Source organism: Benincasa hispida, chromosome 10 (assembly GCF_009727055.1).
Source record: "Benincasa hispida cultivar B227 chromosome 10, ASM972705v1, whole genome shotgun sequence".
Taxonomy (NCBI): domain Eukaryota; kingdom Viridiplantae; phylum Streptophyta; class Magnoliopsida; order Cucurbitales; family Cucurbitaceae; genus Benincasa; species Benincasa hispida.
In genome coordinates, this window is record NC_052358.1 from 45,784,856 (window position 1) to 45,804,324 (window position 19,469).

The following is a 19,469-nucleotide window of genomic DNA, read 5'->3' on the forward strand; positions in this document are numbered from 1 at the left end:
TTTTTTTCTAAACCATTTAGAAGTCCATTTTTCACCAATCTTTCAATCTTATTGAGATTAAATTGACATAACCTTAGATGCCAAAAGTGAGCATTTTCTTTAGGAGAAATTTTTGATTTTTTAACAATTGTTGTTGTTTTGAACATTTCAGTATTTAACACGACTTTTGTAACTAACAGCCTTAGTATATACAAGTTACTTTCCATTGAACCAAAGCCTATCTCCATTCAATTCTTAAAAATAAACACTTTACTTTCAGAGAAGGATAGGAAATACTTTTGTTCAATCAAACAAGAAACAGAAATTAAGTTCCTTTTGATATTGAGAACTACATATACGTCATCCAATAAAATATATTGTTTCTTGTCTAAAAATAACTTAAGTCTACCTATAGTAATAGCTGAAACGGTCTCACTAGTACCGACTCTAAGAGTCATTTCTCCAGCTACCAATTGTCTTCTAGAATTAAATCCTTGATAGGAAGAACATACGTGATTAGTAGCTCCTGAATCAACTATCCAGGTAGAATCATCATTCTCTACTAAGTACGTCTCCAAGACAAATAAATCAGATTTATTTTCTTCGGAGTTCTTCCTTTTCTGGAGAGTAGTGGGATTAGCTCCATAACTCATATCATAAACTCTAAGTTTCATCTCAGAGGACAATCCTCGTCGATTAACTTCACTAGATTCGATAACATTTTCTTTCTCTATTTGTCCATTGACATTCAATATGGACTGGAGTTTATCGAGAGAGCTGACATTATTGGCTTCGTCGTCATCAACCCCACTTTGTTTGAATTGTGAGAACTTTCGCTCAAACAATTCTTGCATTGATTGCATGATCTGATGTGCAGTGACCTTGCTCTTAAATCTTTTGGTTAAGGCATCAGGTATGCTTGCCATAATGTAAACTCGGGCCTTATCATTGGCCTTCGTCCACATTTGTATGCATCACGAACATTTTTGTTGCATCAGGGGTTTGGACTAGAGGACAATCCTTAGTCAAAACGAAGTTGAGGTCGTTAACCACGAAAAAAGTTTTAATCGAATCTTTCCAAGTTATATAATTAAAACCGGTCAAACAAGTAGAGGCAAATAATGAAAAAAATACAATTTGACATTTTTGCTGAAAAGAAACAATTTGATCTACATTAGATTTTAGCAAGACTCTAAAACATCTAATCAAATTTTAGCAAAAACTTAATGAACCACATTTAACGTCTAACTTTTGCGATGATGCTTCAGTGATTTAGGACAAAAGCCACTGAAGGTTAGTCATTTGTCCCTTCACTGAACTGAGACACTTTCAACCAATTATTACACTAAAATAACTCATTTTCTTATAACAATTAGTCATCATTGACTTGGTCAAATTAACTTAACAATTTCTGGTAAGCGTGACCCTTCCTTTTAGACCCTAAAGTTCCGCCCCAATGAGCCAACCAAAGGGAAAAATCAATTGGGGTAAAAACTAAAACGATCCTATCCATTTTTGGAGCTCACCTTGACATTGACCTAATGCACAAACCATTCGAAGGGGGACGCTCCCAGGGCACTTCGAGGCTGTGCAAGAAGATCTCATGTTGCAAATTAATAAAGGAGACCGTAGGATATGTTGACACATATCCCTCTCCCATTTATGATAAATACTCTCTCCATTCACCTTGATATTGACCCAAGCAAACACCATCTGAAGGACGACGCTCCCAGGGTGCCTCGAGGCCAAGCATGAGTCTCACAGTGTGAATACTAAGGGAGAAACATGAGTGAAAAATTGACGTATTGTATACATCTTTTTTCTCTCACTGAGTATTTTAAAAAAACTAGAGTTTATTTAACTTAGAAAAAATACGGTTAATTATTTTTACTAAGTGATTGTGTAAGTTTTCCCAACAATAATACTTACTTTATATAGTTAAACAATTTTGATTAATGTTCGTTAAACATTTTAACAAACTTTAATCAACAATTGCATGCTTGTAGCAAATCTCTTTATTCACCTTACAACATGCTTTGGAGAAGGAATTAGGGAAGGAGTGAATTTTGTCTTGTGTAGTTGTGTTCCCAGCTCCCCAATCAGACGAATCCTTAAAATGGTAGGCATATTAAGTCAGTGATCTGGCCACTCCCACTCATGCAAATCAAAGGACCATCTTCATAGGCAAGAGTTCACAACTCACCCAGGATTCAGGTCTTGTCACCTATGGTCATCCTGGTGAAATGTAAGTCTCTACTATTAACGACATTATATAATGAGACTAGTCATTTTGTGGTCCAGTCTTATACAAACTATGTATACGATATCCTTACTCACATGTCTCCACATGAATGATCAGGATCAGATCATTTATAGCACTTTACAATACTTGTAACATCTATAAAGCAGATCATATCCGTAGTGTCACCAGGATAAGGTACCCAACCTTATCCATCTATTACAGACCATTTAGGTTATCATTTAAACATGATCCACCTGTATATCTCTACATACATGTTTAAATTACATAAGATAACCTAGGATCTTTATTTATTAGATTGAGTGTATGTTCATAAAATAATAATGATTTAATAATTCGTTTATACAGAGTTTACAAACTACGAGAATACAAGAGAGATTTAGAACACTAATCCTAACATACTGATGTAGAAGAAAATAGTAGTGTTGATAAACAAGTGGAGATGCAATTTACTTCAGTTGTGAATGAATTACAATACCAAGATGGAGAAGATCAACACGTTATTTCAGAAACTGATATGCAACCAGAAACTGATGTGCCTGAAACATATAAATTTCTTTGCCTGAGAATTCTGGCTCACAGGTAAATTAACCAAGTATAGCTCGTGACAGAGCTAGAAAAGTTGGTGTTGGACCTTCTGTGGGGTGTAGTTTTGAAGATATGGTTAGCTTTGCAGTACAGGTTGCTGAAGAGGTGGATCCTCATGAGCCATCCACTTATAAAAAAGTTGTGCCATTTGGTGAGTCTGCACAATGGCTTGCTGCTATGGAGGATGAGATGGAATCTCTTGACAAAAATCAGACTTATGAATTAGTTAAACGACTTAAGAAGAGAAAAATTGTCACTTGTAAATGAGTCTTCAAGAAAAAGGAGGGAATGTCACCTTTAGAGGGCATTAAATATAAAGCTCAAGTTGTTGTTAGAGAGATCACGCACAGAGAATCAGTTGATTATAATGAGATCTTCTCACCATTAGTCAGACATACTTCTATCAGAGTGTTACTAGCTATAGTAGAACATCAGAATTTGGAACTTGAGCAACTAGATGTGAAGACTACTTTCTTACATGGAGAGTGGACGAAGAGATTTATATGACCAACTAGATGGGTTTCAATGTCTAGGTAAAGAAGATTATGTTTGCAAGTTGAAGAAATCTTTGTATGGGCTAAAACAGTCTCCAAGGCAGTGGTACAAATAATTTGATAGCTATATGGTTGGACTTGGCTATAGTAGGAGTTCGTATGATTGTTGTGTATATCACAACAAAGCTGATGATCATTCGATGATTTATCTACTTTTATATGTAAATGATATGCTCATAATTGTAAAGTCCAAGTCTGACATTCAGAAACTGAAGAACCTTCTCAGTGCTGAGTTTAATATGAAGGATTTGGGTGTTGCTAAAATTTTTTTGGGTATGGAGATCTATAGGGATAGAAATAAAAATAAGCTCTTCTTATCAAAGAAAGGCTACATTAATAAAATATTGTCTAGGTTTGGTATGTCATCAACTAAGCCTATAGATACTCCCAATACTACAAATGCTCATTTGTCATATGTGCTTTCACCACAGTCTGAAGCTGAGAAGAAGTGTACGTCTCGAGTTTCTTATGCTAGTGTAGTGGGACGTTTGATGTATGCTATGGTCTGTACTAGGCCTGATCTTGCCCCATGCTGTTAGTGTTGTCAGCAAGTTCATGGGTTAACCTACGAAAGAGCATTTGCAAGCATTAAAAGGATTTTTTTGTTGCCTTAGAGGTATATCTGATGTTGGTCTCGTTTATGGGAATAACACAAAGTATTTGGTGACCGGTTATTCTGATACTAATTATGATAGAGATGTTTGACAGTATACGATCTATGACTGGCTATGTGTTCAATCTGGGTGGTTTTGTTGTTATTTGAAAGGCAACCTTATAGCCTACAGTTATTTTGTCTACTACTGAAGCAGAGTACATGACCTTGACATAAGCTGCTAAAGAGGGAATATGGCTGAGGGGGTTAGTTAGTAATCTTGGTTTGCATCATGGGCAAGCTATTGTATATTATGATAGTTTGAATACAATATGTCTAGCTAAGGATCAAGTTCATCATGAGATAACTAAGCACATCGATGTAAGATATCACTTCTTAAGAGGGGAACAAAGAGTTAAAGTGATGAAAATTGATACTATTGATAACCCTGCTGATATGTTCACTAAACTATTTCCATAAGGCAAGTTCCAACATTGTTTGGACTTGCTGAATGCTATGAATTATTAGTGGTCCCCTTTGTGGGTCACTTTCAGGCATAAGGGAGAAGTCTGAGTACGTCTGGTAATATTATTTTATGTTGCATCTGGTACATCTGTTATCTGGGAGAGAATTCAAGTCAAGGTGGAGATTTGTTGGAATGCCTTAAATTTGTTTACTGGCGCTTCGAACAACCAAGTATGGGGGTCTCGCTAAAACCTATTCAGAATTCGTATTTAGTATATTTATTTATTTGTAGTTATTTACGATTATGACCCTAGGGTGTAGAGTAGTATGCTATATAAACTCTCTAACCCTAGAGGCACTGCTGGTGTATTCAGAAAACATTCTCTCTAATAATACTGTTCTCCCTCTACCCTGTGGATGTAGCTAACACACTATTAGTGAACTACATATATCTATGTGTTGATTCTTTTTACGTTTTTATATTCTTTAGTTGCCAATTTTGTAATAGAGAGTGTATAGTACAAAAGTAAGGTTAGAGCTCTCTTTTAGAGATTACTTACTATTCCTTTTTGGGGATGTCGAAGGAGGCTATTTATGATGTCTTCCCTCTAACCCTCATATGTGGTTACGTGTAACTTTGACGATATCAGGATAGTTCCGGTGCTCGAAACTACAGGGTGCCAGACAGAGCCCAACTCAGTTATTTCTCAATTAGTACAACTCTGTTGGTCAACTTGGAACTCGAGACTGACTTTTTTCTTTCGAAATATGTGTTTTTCCATGCCGCCTCCCAATTTTCTTGACCTTGGGCCCACGCGTGGGGTTTGGGATTTATCTTGGACAACCCATAATAATTACCAAAGATGATGTAATAATTGTCCATTTTTTCCTTAAAGTTTTTAGTTTTATAGAATTTAACACAAAAATAAAGGTTAAACGTTAACTTGCCTTGTGAAACATAAACTTCCTTTTCAATATTTAAAGTCCGCATCCCCCAAGAAAAGCACCTTCAATTGCCTTTGCTTCAAATCCAAACTTAATATATATTTATTATATTTCAATCACTAAATTTTTTCATAGTATCTTAAACTTGAAAAATAATAATAATAAAACTACATTATTTTTTTAATGCAATAATGGTAAGAAAGAAAGAAATCGAATATCCGACCTCAAAAAAGAAGTACATATCAAATATTATTAAGTTAAACTTATTTTAAAAAAATTACATTTACTTTGTCCTAATTTTCTGTTAAGTATTTAATATTTTCTTATCTAGATTATGATTCATTTGTATTGGTTTTCTATATTAAAGTATTCATTAATTTCTTAGTTTGGTTTAGAACTCAACTTCAAATATTTATTAACATAAATACCTTTTTTTCTCAAGACAACAATCATAGAATAAAGGATCGAACTTTCGATTTCAATGAAGGAAGATCATGCCAAATATCGTTGGACTAAACTCACTCTATAATTATACAAACACCTACATGCAAGTGAACATGAAAAATGCTTAAAAGGAAGGTGATTTAAAAAAATGTCAGCATTATTATTTTTTATTTTTTTATAGCAACAACTTAATAGTTATTATTGTATAAATATAAATTGATATATATTTACAGAAAACTCAAACAAATTATTATAAAAAAAGAGTGAAATTACAAACTTGGTCAACTTTTGTATAGATCATGAAGCCTAAAAACAAAAAATTAAATTTTTTATTTAATTGATTATTAAAATTTCACCAAATAGGTTTATGAATTAAAAAAAAATGTCAAATAAACCAATGACCTATTAGACATAAAATTAAAGTTTGAAAATTTAATAATACAAAAATAGAAGTTTATGCCCCATTTAGTAACGATTTGGTATTTTAATTTTTAAAAATTAAGTCTATTTTCTCTCAATTTCTTATCATAGTTTGTAAATTTCTTAAGTAAAAAAGTTGAATTCTTAGTTAAATTCAAAAAATAAAACACAAATTTTTAAAAATTATTTTTTTTAAGCTTGGTTTTTGAAAACATTGATAAAAGGTAAATAACAAAACAAAAAAATTAGAGTAGAAAGAATGTTTATGCATTTAATTTTAAAAAATTAAAAACAAAAAATCAAGGTCCCGATTGGTAATCATTGGATTTTTTTTATTTTTATTTTTAAAAATTATGTCTATTTCATCAACATTTCTTACCATGATTTGCATATTTCTCAAGTACAATTGTTGAATTCTTAGTCAAATTTCTAAAATAAAAACAACTTTTTGGAAGTTACTTTTTTTAGTTCTCAAAATTTAGCAACCATTGAGTGAAAGATAGATAACAAAGCAATAAATTTGGAGGTAGAAGTAGTGTCTATAGGCTTAGTTTTTTAAAAAACAAAATAAAACAAAATGGTTACCAAATGGAGAAAATTTTGAGAACTAAAAAAAGTAGCTTTTAAGAAGTTTTTTTGTTTTAGAAATTTGGCTAGGATTTCAACTATTATATTTGAGAAAGATGCAAATCATAATAAAAAAATTTGGATGAAAAAAAAATCTACCGAACGGGCCTAAACTATTAGGATTGTATCAAAATAGGTTTTGAATTTAAAGAAAATTACTATCGAGGTTTTAAAATTTTAATTTTAACAAGTTTCTAAATTTTAAATAAAAATATAAGTAATGTCTGAAGGACTAACTTGTAATAAACGGTCGTGCGTATCACATCATTGGATACAAATACAAATATGTAACAAAAAGGCCCCAAACTTTTAGAGTATTCCGATAATTAACCCAACAATTCTATATATTTATAAACCCATCCCCCGGCCACGGTGCTTTCTTTCCAGCTCCTCCCTCTAATTCTCTCTCCAATTTCTTGGTTCTCTGGCAATATATTCTTTGGTTCGAATACGGTGTTTGAAGGAACCCTCCGTTCAAAATCAGAGCCTTTCTGTTTCTTCATCGCATCGCCTTCTTTCCCTTCAATCGACGACGATTCTCAGATTGCCTTTCTCTTGGCAGTTCTTCTTTATCTACCTTCAAAGTTCAGGTTCTCATTTTGTTAGCTCGTTTGTTTTGGTTTTTGTATTGGATTTTGAGCTTTTGGATGGAATAGTTGTTCTTTATTGTTGTGTTAGCTTGTGGGGTATTTGAATTTAGCTCGAGGGATTGATCTGAGAAGGGCTTTAATCGTGGGTTTCATTCAGCTTCTTGTGTTTGTTTGTTTTTTTTTTTTTTAATTAATTTCGATGATTGGTTCCTCTGCTGGTATTTATCACCTGCTTTGAGCATTTGAATGCAAGACTGGCATAGGTGTAGATTGTTTTAGCCAATATTCCTTCTTGTGGCGTTTGATTCAACCAACTTGATGATTTGTCCGGAGGCGTCAATTGGGTTCTTTCTTATGTGCAGTCTGATGATTGCCATTTAATGTTGACTTCATAGAATCAATGGATGATTATACTAATTGCTGGTATATATGGGCTCCCTCTCACGACATCTTCGATGTTTATGTTTCTCCTTTCTTTTGTTCTTCTTGTCTTTCTAGATAGATTAGCAAATGGACCCAGAAATTTTCATTTCTGTTCGTGTTGGTAACTTGTTGTTTGGTTTCTTTCTCGCGCTTGTTTTGTTTTGTTTTTTTCTGAACTGAAAGTCGAACATGGTGATGATTGAGATACTCTAATGGAAATTTGGAAATGTATTTGGTCATCGCTTCCAAGTGCCCACAGGAACTACCTGTAAAATATCTCAACCTCCTAATTACTTAGTTCAAAATATGCTCTAAATGTCCACCTACTGCTTCTCTGTTCATCCTATAAATTTTCTATACTTGGAGAAAATATGATGAAAGAAAATGAACAAAAGGTTAGTGAGCTCATTTGATTTGATTATTGCTTTGAGTAAAATTACAACGATTAGTTTATGAATTATTTTTTTTCTTCCGAAGACTTAAGAGACTCGGGGACCATGGATTTTGTTTGTTCACCTTCTTGGCTACCAAGATTGGCAACTATGAAGCATGAATGCTCTTATTACATGTGGAGCTGGGTATCCAACATGAACATCTATTGGCATATGGTTTGAAGTGTTCAATTCTTTTTCTGCACACAATGTGAATGCACGAAGGATGCTTTGGGGACCTAAGAAGCACGAAAACTTAAGTTTGGCTAGTGTTTTAGACGCTTGGACCTCTAACATTTGTTGGACATGTGTCAAACACTTATTAACATAATAAATGTGTTAGACACTAGTGGTCAATATAGGTTTAACATTTGTTTGACATGTATTCAACACTTGTTTTTGTTTTTGTTTTCTTAAGCACACTTGAGAAACAAAAATAGACAAGTTAGAGAAAGCTAGAATACGTAAGTAAAAGAGAATGGACCCAGATGGTGCTCTTCCACCCAAGTCACAGAGGATCTGTGTCTTCAAACATGTGAAACCACTTTGTGGGCAATTACGTTGCACTTACGATTTACAAATATAAAGCCCTTAATAGCCTTGTTACGAAGAAGATCACGATTTGAGTCAACAAAATCTTGAAGCTTGTTGGCATAATGATATTTTCCTATGAGAAGGTTCCAAGAGGATCTTGGAATTTGTTTTAGCCCAAAGAGGAGAAAGACCCACTTTTAAGACCTTATATATGCCTTCATGGAGAGCAACTGCCTTAACAAGTTCAACTAAACCAGACAGCGAGAGGGAACTTTCTAATACCATCATGGTGTCATCTTCGGGGTCACGAACAACCACTCCAATACCCGTTTTATCATTGATAACAGTCGTATCAGAGTTCTCCTTGAGAGTTTTCTGTGGAGGGGGAGTCCACCTGACGACATTTGAGACTAGAGAGTCATATGAGGGTGCCGTTGGAGGCTGAATCACAGAAGGATGGCAAGATCTGATGCCCAAATCTTCCACCATAGAGATAGTGCACCCAATTGATCTAAAGAAAGAGACAACATAAGAAAACTAAACATAATAATTGATTGAACTTGCTAAATTGACACGTAATAATTTAGGACAAAATAATAATTTTTGAGAGCAAAATACATCACATTAATTTCTTTTGCATATAAATGAATAAACTTATTGAGTTTGAATTTTCTCTATATTTTTAAAAATTGCATATTTTAATAAACATGTATTTTTTGTGTTTGTGTCCTAGGTTTTTAAGAAATGATGAGTCATCATGTTTGTGTTATGTTTATTCGTGTGTTGTATCTATATCCGTGCTTCTTAGTTATGGACCATGGTCATGGGACACATTAATACACTCAAGGGACACGTGGGAGGTGCATCTAGTTGAGAAAGTTAAAAAAAATGATTAAAAAAAGATTAAATACTTTTCCATCAAAACTTGGAATATTTACATCAAGTAACCAAAAACCTTAGATAAATGAGCAAAGCATAGAAACCTATGGAAAACTGAAAAAGGAAATTATGTATGTTTTTCTTTCTAGGTCTTAATCCAGTATGTGAGGATTGTGGAAAACGAGGATTGAGGTGATCTTTTTAAGAATAGCATGTTATGTGGAATGCCTGACTTTTGTTGTTCGAGAATGTAATGTCAATAGAGAAATATAGTTGACCTTAGAACATCTAAATCTGTTTAAAATTGAATAGATGGATCATGGATGCAAGTCTGTACCTTAAATTCTTTAGAACACACAAAAGTATGTATCTTCTATGCAATGTTACTCAACCTTGTTCATGGCCTAATTATTTTAGAACTGATATGTTGTCATTCTACATTGCTTCATGTATAAATACATCAAGTTGCATAAATACTGCAGATGTTCTCATCAAAAAGGCCCCTTGGATCTCATCAGCCCCGAATTGATGTGTTCTTTGCCATCAAAATAGTGAATCTATAATGCATTTATTGATCTTCTGTGATTTTGCTCAGACTTTATGGGAAAGAATCCTCCTTTGCTTCAGCTATCATATGGTCTTCCCAAATGACCCTCTCACTTTATTGAATTCTTTGCTTATTGGCCATCCGTTCAAAGCTAAGAGGGAGATATTGGGGACATTCATCATCAAAGCCTACCTATGGCTCATTTGGAATGAATGGAACAACTGGGTCTTCGAAGAAAAAGTGTCGAATTTCACTCGCTTCTTTGATCATCTTTTGTATACTGCTCTCACTTGGTGTAAATTCACCCCATATTTTTGTGATTACAATCTTACATCTCTTATTGCACGGTGGAAAACTATTATGTAATCTCTCATGGCTTTGTGCCTTTTTGTAATTTCATACCATCAATGAAATTATTTTGAATGTTTCTCATAAAAAAAAAAAACATTGCTTCATGTATGTGTCCGATTTCTGTTAATGTGCTTCTTAGTTTTGACTTTGACAAATGCATTTCACTAGATTGAACTGAAAATTATATCTATATATTTGAATTGCATATTTCAGTGATGGATTTACTCATCTTTCTCACTTCTTTCTTTTCAGATGGAGCAACAGAATTCTGTGGACAAGGAGTCTCTAGTTGGTACTTGCAATAGAGATGGTGTTTCTTCAAGTGAAAGTAGCCACATTACAACTATAAATAATGATGAAACTAGAAGAAAAAATGAGAATACAAGCGACAAACCTAGTATTCCACATATATACAGGCAAGATATTGTAAAAAGCAAAGGTAGCGGTATGATAGGGATTGTGACTGAAGTTGCTGGTGATGCTGATTCAGACAGTGACATAACTGATGATGAAGATGAAGATGATGGTGGTGAGGATGGTGGGGATGATGACGGTTGTGATGGTGATGATGATGATGGAGAGAAAGAAGGTCAAAACAAGGAAAATTATGGCGATGACTGTAATGCTAAAAATTCCAACGGAGATAATTATAAGAGCCAACCTCTTCCTGATGATGAAGTTCGAGTCCTTTGGATGGATGAAAGTGAGACAACTCAGAATGTTAATGATTTAACAGTTATTGATAGAGGATTTGTACATGGTGATTTTGTTGCTGCTGTTTCTGATCCGACTGGGCAAGCAGGTGTTGTGGTAGATGTTAATATTTCTGTTGATTTGTTGGTTCCTGATGGATCAATTATGAAAGATATATCATCTAAAGACTTGAAACGTGTGAGAGATTTCACAGTGGGAGATTATGTGGTCCTTGGTCCATGGTTGGGTAGAATTGATGACGTATTGGATAATGTGACTGTGATGTTTGATGATGGCTCTAAGTGTAAAGTCACAAAGGCAGAGCCATTGCGGCTCAAACCAGTTTCTAAGAATATCCTTGAAGATGCAAACTTCCCTTACTATCCCGGTCAGCGTGTAAGGGCGTCTTCAACAGTTTTTAAGAATTCTAAATGGCTTTCTGGTTTATGGAAACCTAATCGCTTGGAAGGCACTGTCACTAAAGTTACAGTTGGTTCAGTGTTCATTTATTGGATAGCATCTGCTGGATATGGACCAGATTCTTCTACCACCCCAGCTGAAGAACAGACTCCAAAGAACTTAAGATTATTAACTTGTTTCTCACATGCAAATTGGCAGTTGGGTGACTGGTGTCTTCTTCCTCCTCCATCATTCTCCGCTGGCCTGACTAAGGACCCATCACAAACAGAACTTTCTGATTCAGTGACCAACTCATTAGATTCTGCACAACCGGTGGGTGCATGTGATTCAGAGGATGCCGCGGTAGATGAAGTAAGTGGGACAACTGAATCCACTGATCTTGATTCCATTAGTGCATGCGATGGAAATTATAGGAATCCTGTGTATAATAGTTTGCCTGAATCTAGTAGTTCTAGAGCTCTCAAGGAGACTACCCATGAGACTTGGCCTCTACATCGCAAAAAAATTCGTAAAGTTGTCGTCAGGAGGGATAAGAAGGCTAGAAAGAAAGAGGAAAACTTTGAGAGGGCCCTACTAATTATCAATACTAAGACAAAAGTCGATGTTGCATGGCAGGATGGCCGGACAGAACTTGGACTGGATTCAACAAGCTTGATTCCAATTGATAATCCAGGTGATCATGAATTTGTTCCGGAACAGTACGTGGTTGAGAAGGCCTCCGATAATGACGATGATGTTAGTGAAAGCAGGCGAGTTGGAGTTGTGAAAAGTGTTAATGCAAAGGAGCGAACAGCCTGTGTGAGGTGGTTAAAACCAGTCTCCAGGGCTGAGGATCCTCGAGAATTTGACATAGAAGAAATTGTTAGTGTGTATGAGCTAGAGGGGCATCCAGATTATGACTACTGTTATGGTGATGTGGTTGTTCGATTGTCCCCTGTTTCTGATTTTTCAGAGGCACTGTCTCTAGGAAACAATACAGAGGAATTAAAGCAGCAGAGTTCAACGGACGAGATGATGAGTTGTACAGAAAAGGCTTCAGGAAGCCAGAAAATGGAAGATCCATCATGTAGTGATGATTGCATCGACTTCTCAGATCTCTCTTGGGTTGGAAATATAACTGGTCTTAAGAATGGTGATATTGAAGTTACTTGGGCTAATGGCATGGTTTCAACGGTATTTTTCATTTCTTAAAGTTTTGAAAATTATACTTGGTTAGTCTTGATAGGTATACAATGAGACCAACTGGTTTATGATCTTCTCATAAAAGATAGAATGCCTTATAATTGAAATTAAACAATTTTGTTATAAAGGACAGGTTTAGGGGTTGTTATTCTTGTATTTTCATAGGTGACAAGGATTAGATGTTATTTTAAGTGTCATATCCACTTGGATATCAGCTTGGCTTTTAAGTTTTATTAAATGGAAATTTATATTATTTGGTTATTTGTTAGATTCTATGTTTCTCTTTGTATTTCTTTGACAAGACCTTTTTGTAATAACTCGCTAGGTTTTATTTTATTGGATTGAAGCCCCTTTTTGTAGTTTGTAGTTCGACTCCTCTTTTGTGAGCTTCTTTTTTGCATGCATGTGCATTCTTTCATGTTTTTTCGGTTTCTCAATTAACAAGAAAGAGTTGATATGAAAATATAAAAATTGTTTTTTCTCTTTGATTTGTCTTGATGATGGAGGCTATGGTCTATCACTTCGTAACTGATTTAGTTTTCAATGGTTTTCACTTTTCTCATCCAGTCAGTTTAGAAATTAAGTGCCAAAGTGTTTATTGTTTTACCAAGGTTGGCCCTCAAGCAATTTATGTTGTTGGTCGAGATGATGATGATGAATCAATTGCTGCTGGTAGTGAAGTAAGTAATGGTGCTGCAAGTTGGGAAACAGTTGATGATGATGAAATGGATTCTGTTGAGAATGCGAAGGAGGTAATATTCTTTTGAAACACTAAAGTTGGTGCATCTCGTACGTAGTTTTGGATGGTTCTTTTCTAATAATTTAAACTTTAGATTTTCCATCTATGAAACTGATGAAGAAACAAGTAACATGTGATGATGAGGGCCGCTATGCACTTTTGTTTAGTTATACGTACTAGTTGCAAAAGGTCAGTGTCAGAATTCCTGTGCATCTCTTCTGTTGCAATCTTATTTTAACGATGCGATTCAAAATGTATTTTGGTAGATAGTATATTACATCTCTCATTCCTTCACTCACTCTCCATAATATCATTTCTTTCAGTTTCTGTGTCCAAGGTTTTGGCACTTATCATTTTTCTATTGATGTCCCTCCATATGTTATGCCTCTTGTGCTGACAAAGGCATTGCGACAGTTCTTGTAAATTTAAATCTGATTTCTCTTAAATGTTTATTGATTTGCCTTTGCTGGTAACGTTGTTATCTACAGTTCTAGAATAATTACACCTGATATGTATTAAGGCATCTCTTTCTAAGTGAAATAGTAACCTACGTCAACGTCTCTAGGACATTGAACTGCAGGATACTGGTGCTAATTCTGAAGAGGAAGAAAGTGAACAGAATAATTCAGGAAGAAATCTAGCTCTTTCTGTTCCACTTGCTGCACTTCGATTTGTTACTAGATTGGCAGCTGGAATATTCTCACGAGGACCAAGAAATCCAGACTCAATGGATTTGGATTCCCACAGTGAAAGTGAGACTCAATCCTTGGAAATTCTTCAAGCTTCAGATGAAAAAGATTCTGGGCATCAGTCTAGCTCTCTTAAATCCAATTCGTTTGATGCTTCTGATATGAATTCTGATTGTGGAAGAGGAGAGGATAGTGTTGCTTCAGAGCCATCAGAAGTGTTAGAATCAGCAAAAGCTTCAAGCAACCTGAGGACTGCAGAATCAGATGCTTCAGCATGCCATGAGGATGGCACCTGCAGCTTCAAAGGCTTTGATATAGCCAAAGATCCTTTGGACCATTATTTTCTTGGTACGAATGGACAAGTAAGTAATTAACACAACTCTCCAAACCTTGTTATACTTGTAAAGATTCGATACCACTTTGATGATGTAAGAAAATTTCTGCATGTGGTTTTTGTCTTGGGATATTCTTTTTTCTGTTCACCGATACTTGGATGTTTTCTTGAAACTACAAAAGTTTGAAATATTGAACTTTGTTGCATGCAGACTAACAATGGAAGGAAATGGCTCAAGAAAATCCAGCAAGACTGGAGTATCCTCCAGAATAATTTGCCAGGTAACCAATGCTTATCTTTGCTTGATTATGTGGTTATGTCACGTCTCCTGAGATTCACGTCCATGTAGATGTTAGCTGGCTCTGATTTTGAGCCACGAATGCATTCTTGTAACAGATGGGATATATGTTCGAGTCTACGAAGACCGTATGGACCTTTTAAGAGCAGTCATTGTTGGGGCTTACGGGACCCCTTACCAAGATGGCCTCTTCTTCTTCGATTTTCACCTCCCACCAGAGTATCCTGACGTTCCACCAGTAAGCAATACTTGCCTTTTAATCATTCCACCTGTCATAGTCATAGCATTAGGTCACTTCTACTATCTGGATACTGTAGTTTATATATAATTCACTGATGGAGTTTGTTATGATGCAGTCAGCATATTATCATTCAGGTGGGTGGCGGATAAATCCCAATCTTTATGAGGAAGGCAAAGTCTGCCTTAGCCTTTTAAATACTTGGACTGGCAGAGGAAATGAAGTGTGGGATCCAAAGTCCTCTAGCATCCTTCAAGTGTTGGTCTCGCTTCAGGGATTAGTGTTGAATTCTAAACCATATTTTAATGAAGCTGGATATGACAAGCAAGTTGGAACAGCAGAAGGAGAGAAAAATTCCTTGTCGTACAATGAAAACACTTTCTTATTAAACTGCAAGACAATCATGTATCTTATGAGGAAGCCTCCCAAGGTGGGTAATCTTTGTGGTGAGCTTTGTCGGACCACAATTCCCATCGTCATGCACTAAAAAGACTAGAACACGTCTCGAGTCTCTTTCTTTCTCTTTTGTCCCCTTAAAATGGAAACTTACTTTTGAATAACAAGTGAAAACTGCAAAAGGGGATGGAAGTCATCATTGGCCAATTGTTGTTGTTGCTGTTTTTTCCCCTCCATTATACTACATAGTTTTTCTATATATTCAGATGACTCTCACATTTTTGATCCATCCTGTCATGTAGTTCCCATTAAGTCGGTCACTGTTCTCCATGCTTGATAATATTTTCTTTTGAGCATATTTGTTAGATGTTTGACAATCGACAAGATATGACCATGGGTATATTTTGGAATCCAATTAGTTGTGCTACATTTTTAGCAAATGGGTTGCTTATTTGACTTCTGTAATTTTCATGCCATAGGAAATGTGATTACCTTTTTCCCGTTATCCTCCTAAATGGTTTCAGATATTGCATTGCCTCATGCTTCCTCAATTGTGTTTGTTTATTTTTTATTTTTTTTATTTTTATTTTTATTTTTTCTTTTTTGTGTTCGATAATTTATTTGTGTTGTACTCGGAAAGTTCATGATGTAATTACTGCTAGTGATATATTGACTTAAATATTATGTTTGACTATTTGAAGTTTGTTCACGAATAGGACTTTGAAGAACTCGTTAAAGAACATTTCAGGAGGCGTGGATATTTCATCCTGAAGGCCTGTGATGCATACATGAAAGGTCACTTAATTGGCTCTCTCACAGAAGCTGCTTCTATAAGAGAAGAAAGCAATCCCAACTCGACTTCTGTCGGATTTAAGCTTATGCTCGCTAAGATTATCCCAAAGCTCTTCACGTCGTTGAACAAAGTCGGAGCTGATTGTCAAGATTTTAAGCATTTTCAACAGTTGTAGCATTAAAAAAAAGAGAAAAACTCCAAATGACAGGCTTTCATCATTTACATATAGCTGACAAGGTAATTTATTCCTTCAATTCATTCTCCATTCATGTCAAAGCCTTTTGTCACTTTACCCATTATGATCAATGATGCACCTTGTTTATAAGTTATTAACTGGAGCCTCATTTCTTTGAAGGCTTCATAGAATTCTAGGATTTTGGGACAACTCTTTGGTCTGTGTCATAGAATTTTAGGATTTTGGGACAACTCTTTGGTCTGTGTCATCGTTTTTTTATAGGGGGAAAAATATAACAATAGAAAAGAATGGTCAGATTGCATACCAAAGTTAGGATTTTTTGTTCTGTCTTAGCTTGTTTGTGCCTCAAATGGAATTCAATGATTTTTTTTCTTTTTGTTGTTTTTACTGCTTTGAAGTATTGCTCAAAGAAGAGTAAAGAAGTATGATATTCTGTGCGGCCTCTCATTCCAGACTTTCTATTATGATCAAGAAGAGTAAAGTATGATATATTGGAAACTTTTTTATTTTCCCTTCTTCCTTCCTCCAATATATGAGTTAGGGGATTCAAACTTTGACTTAGAAGTCGATAGTATAAATTTTATCTCAGTTGAACTATGTTTATTTTGACATAATAGAAATAGGATGAAGTATTTGTTGTCATTTCAGATTTGTATGGTGTTTGATCTAGATAAAAATAAAAGAAGAAAGTTTTAAATCCTATTTTGGTTTGAATCCTATTCTATTTTGATTTCTAAACTTTTAAAAACGTCCGTTTTAGTCCTTGAACTTTTAAAAAGTGATTATTTTTGTCCATGCTGTTAAAATTATGTTAACTTTTTAAAGATGAAATCTGTTTAAGGATGAAATTTTATTTAAAATGGATTGAACAAGATAAAGGTGAAGTAAAATATCTACAATCAACATGTCAAAATAGTGAATGACCAAAATCTTGGATACAAAATGACTTGAGATTTCTTATAAAAAAATTACTTTACCACCTAATTCAAAATTGAAAACTTAGATTTCTTAGCATGATAGACTTTTTTGGCAACTTAGTCATCTAAAAATATATGTCGTCTTGTCATTATGTTTAAGAGTTAGTAAAATCTTAATAGTAGGAATTAAAATAGAACAAGATTCAAAGTGTAGGGATCAAAATAGAATTTAGACATAGAAGAAAATATTGAAAAATAAGTCAAGAATATATCCCTACTAAATTTTATTTTAATGAACTTTTTAGATGTCTCGTTTTAGTCATAATAAACAAAGAAATGAATGTCTTGTTTTAATATTTAAAGCTCGTAAGGAAAAAGTATTTGTGGATTTCTAATTCTCATTATTGTTCTTTTTTCTTTTTTCTTTTTTTTTTTGAAACTTATTGTTAATAATTTTTTGAATTACTTGATGAGATTTCAAATTCATTTATAAATATAGGCTGAATTATATATAAAAGAATTATCTATCAACTGTATCATTTGTTTAAATATTATTCTTTCAAAAAATTTCAAATAAACCTTTCAAAGTTACTATTGAATACTGAAATAGAAACCAATCCTATAGAATTTTTAATGGACCTAGAACAAAAGTTGAGAACTTCTTACATATTTGAATCAAACCAAAGTTTAGATATATTTTTGTAGAGAAAATATGAATTCATACCTAATTTTGAGAGTTATATCAATTAAAACTATGAACTAATAAATAATAGTATCAATTTAAACTCCAAGACTTTGTAAGTATTTCAATTTATACCTTGCAACAGTTTTGTTTGGATAAATCTTATACAAGAATTATAATTTTATTAATATATACATCTAAACTTTCGTTAGTGAATTAATTTAGATTGTTAGTTAGGATTACTTTCGTAAAGTGTTTAGACATTACACAAGTGTAAGAATTAATGCATTATTATGATAATTTAGGTTTATAATTAAAAAAATTATAAGTCTCAAACAATATTTTTCCATACTATTATTAATCCATGATTTTAATTGATACAACTTCAAAATTTAAGAGTATAAATTGATAGTTTTTCTATTTTTTAAAAAATAATTTTAACCATAAATATAATACTTAGTTCTTGTTCATTAAAAGGTTAGAAGTATGCTTATATTGATCAACAAATAAGCAAAATATGAAAAAGATTTAATTAGAGTTTTGTAAAATTAAAAATGAAACAGGAACTAGCACTAATATCTTATATATATTTATATTGAAAATTTAATATTAATCATTAATTATATTAAGAAAAAATCATCCATTTTCTTTTATCTTTGTTTTGCAGGACTAACTACTGTATTGGAAGATTTCGCAAGCTCATGATGTGAACTTTATTATCAATCGAGGTTCGATCTTCACTCTAAATGTCGTAAAAAAAAAAAAAAACCAAAAGATTTTAGTTAAATTACAACTCTAGGTTTTTATTTATTTATTTATTAACTGTAAAAAAATATTCATACATGTTAGTTAATCTCATGTTACTAGTTTCTACATTCTAAACTGTGTATATTTGATCTACTGTAATTTAACTTTTAGTTCATATGACTTGCCATATCAGATAAAATCCTCCAAAATAGCTTATAATCTGATAAATACTATTAATAAGATTTTATCATACTATACGAACAAATTAATTTTAAACCTCTAAATCAAGAGACTAAATTATAATTTTTTTCCTAACAAGCCAAATTTATGATTAACTAATTCAAAATATTTTTTGAATGTTTTGAAACTTGAAACCTATTAAACACCTGTTTCGAACTAAAAAAAAAAAAAAGCACAAACAATTTAACCTTTTAATTTGATAATATTCTCTAATCTAATTTCTAAGTCTGAGCTCCTCTCTAAAGATTCATTGAATTCAATTTCTTATTAAAGTAT

At 33.6% G+C, this 19,469-nt stretch overlaps 1 protein-coding gene across 4 annotated transcripts; it reads left to right on the forward strand.

The window, feature by feature from the left end:
- The first annotated feature begins 7,244 nt into the window (after positions 1-7,244).
- On the forward strand, positions 7,245-19,084 carry LOC120089276 (probable ubiquitin-conjugating enzyme E2 23). 4 transcript variants are annotated; one of them, XR_005485126.1, is made up of 9 exons: positions 7,246-7,464; positions 10,882-12,915; positions 13,536-13,676; positions 14,229-14,714; positions 14,898-14,967; positions 15,083-15,222; positions 15,341-15,652; positions 16,335-16,648; positions 18,874-19,084. XR_005485126.1 is itself a non-coding variant. In XM_039046695.1 (9 exons), exons 3-9 carry the CDS (start codon positions 10,882-10,884, stop codon positions 16,584-16,586), a joined length of 3,435 nt encoding a protein of 1,144 aa, XP_038902623.1. In that variant the 5' UTR covers positions 7,246-7,464; positions 10,214-10,640; the 3' UTR covers positions 16,587-16,740. The 4 variants fall into 4 exon arrangements, 3 of the variants coding, with proteins under 3 accessions (XP_038902626.1, XP_038902623.1, XP_038902625.1); XM_039046695.1 differs by lacking the exon at positions 18,874-19,084 and adding an exon at positions 10,214-10,640 and having other exon boundaries at positions 16,335-16,740; XM_039046698.1 differs by lacking the exon at positions 18,874-19,084 and having other exon boundaries at positions 7,245-7,464; positions 14,244-14,714; positions 16,335-16,740.
- Positions 19,085-19,469: the final 385 nt, after the last annotated feature.

Excerpts from the sequence above, each read along its gene's own strand:
- LOC120089276 (XM_039046695.1), top strand. The coding sequence starts at position 10,882 with ATGGAGCAACAGAATTCTGTGGACAAGGAGTCTCTAGTTGGTACTTGC. Across the intron at positions 14,715-14,897 it reads TTCTTGGTACGAATGGACAA|ACTAACAATGGAAGGAAATG; the intron begins GTAAGTAATTAA and ends TGTTGCATGCAG. Across the intron at positions 15,223-15,340 it reads AGTATCCTGACGTTCCACCA|TCAGCATATTATCATTCAGG; the intron begins GTAAGCAATACT and ends GTTATGATGCAG.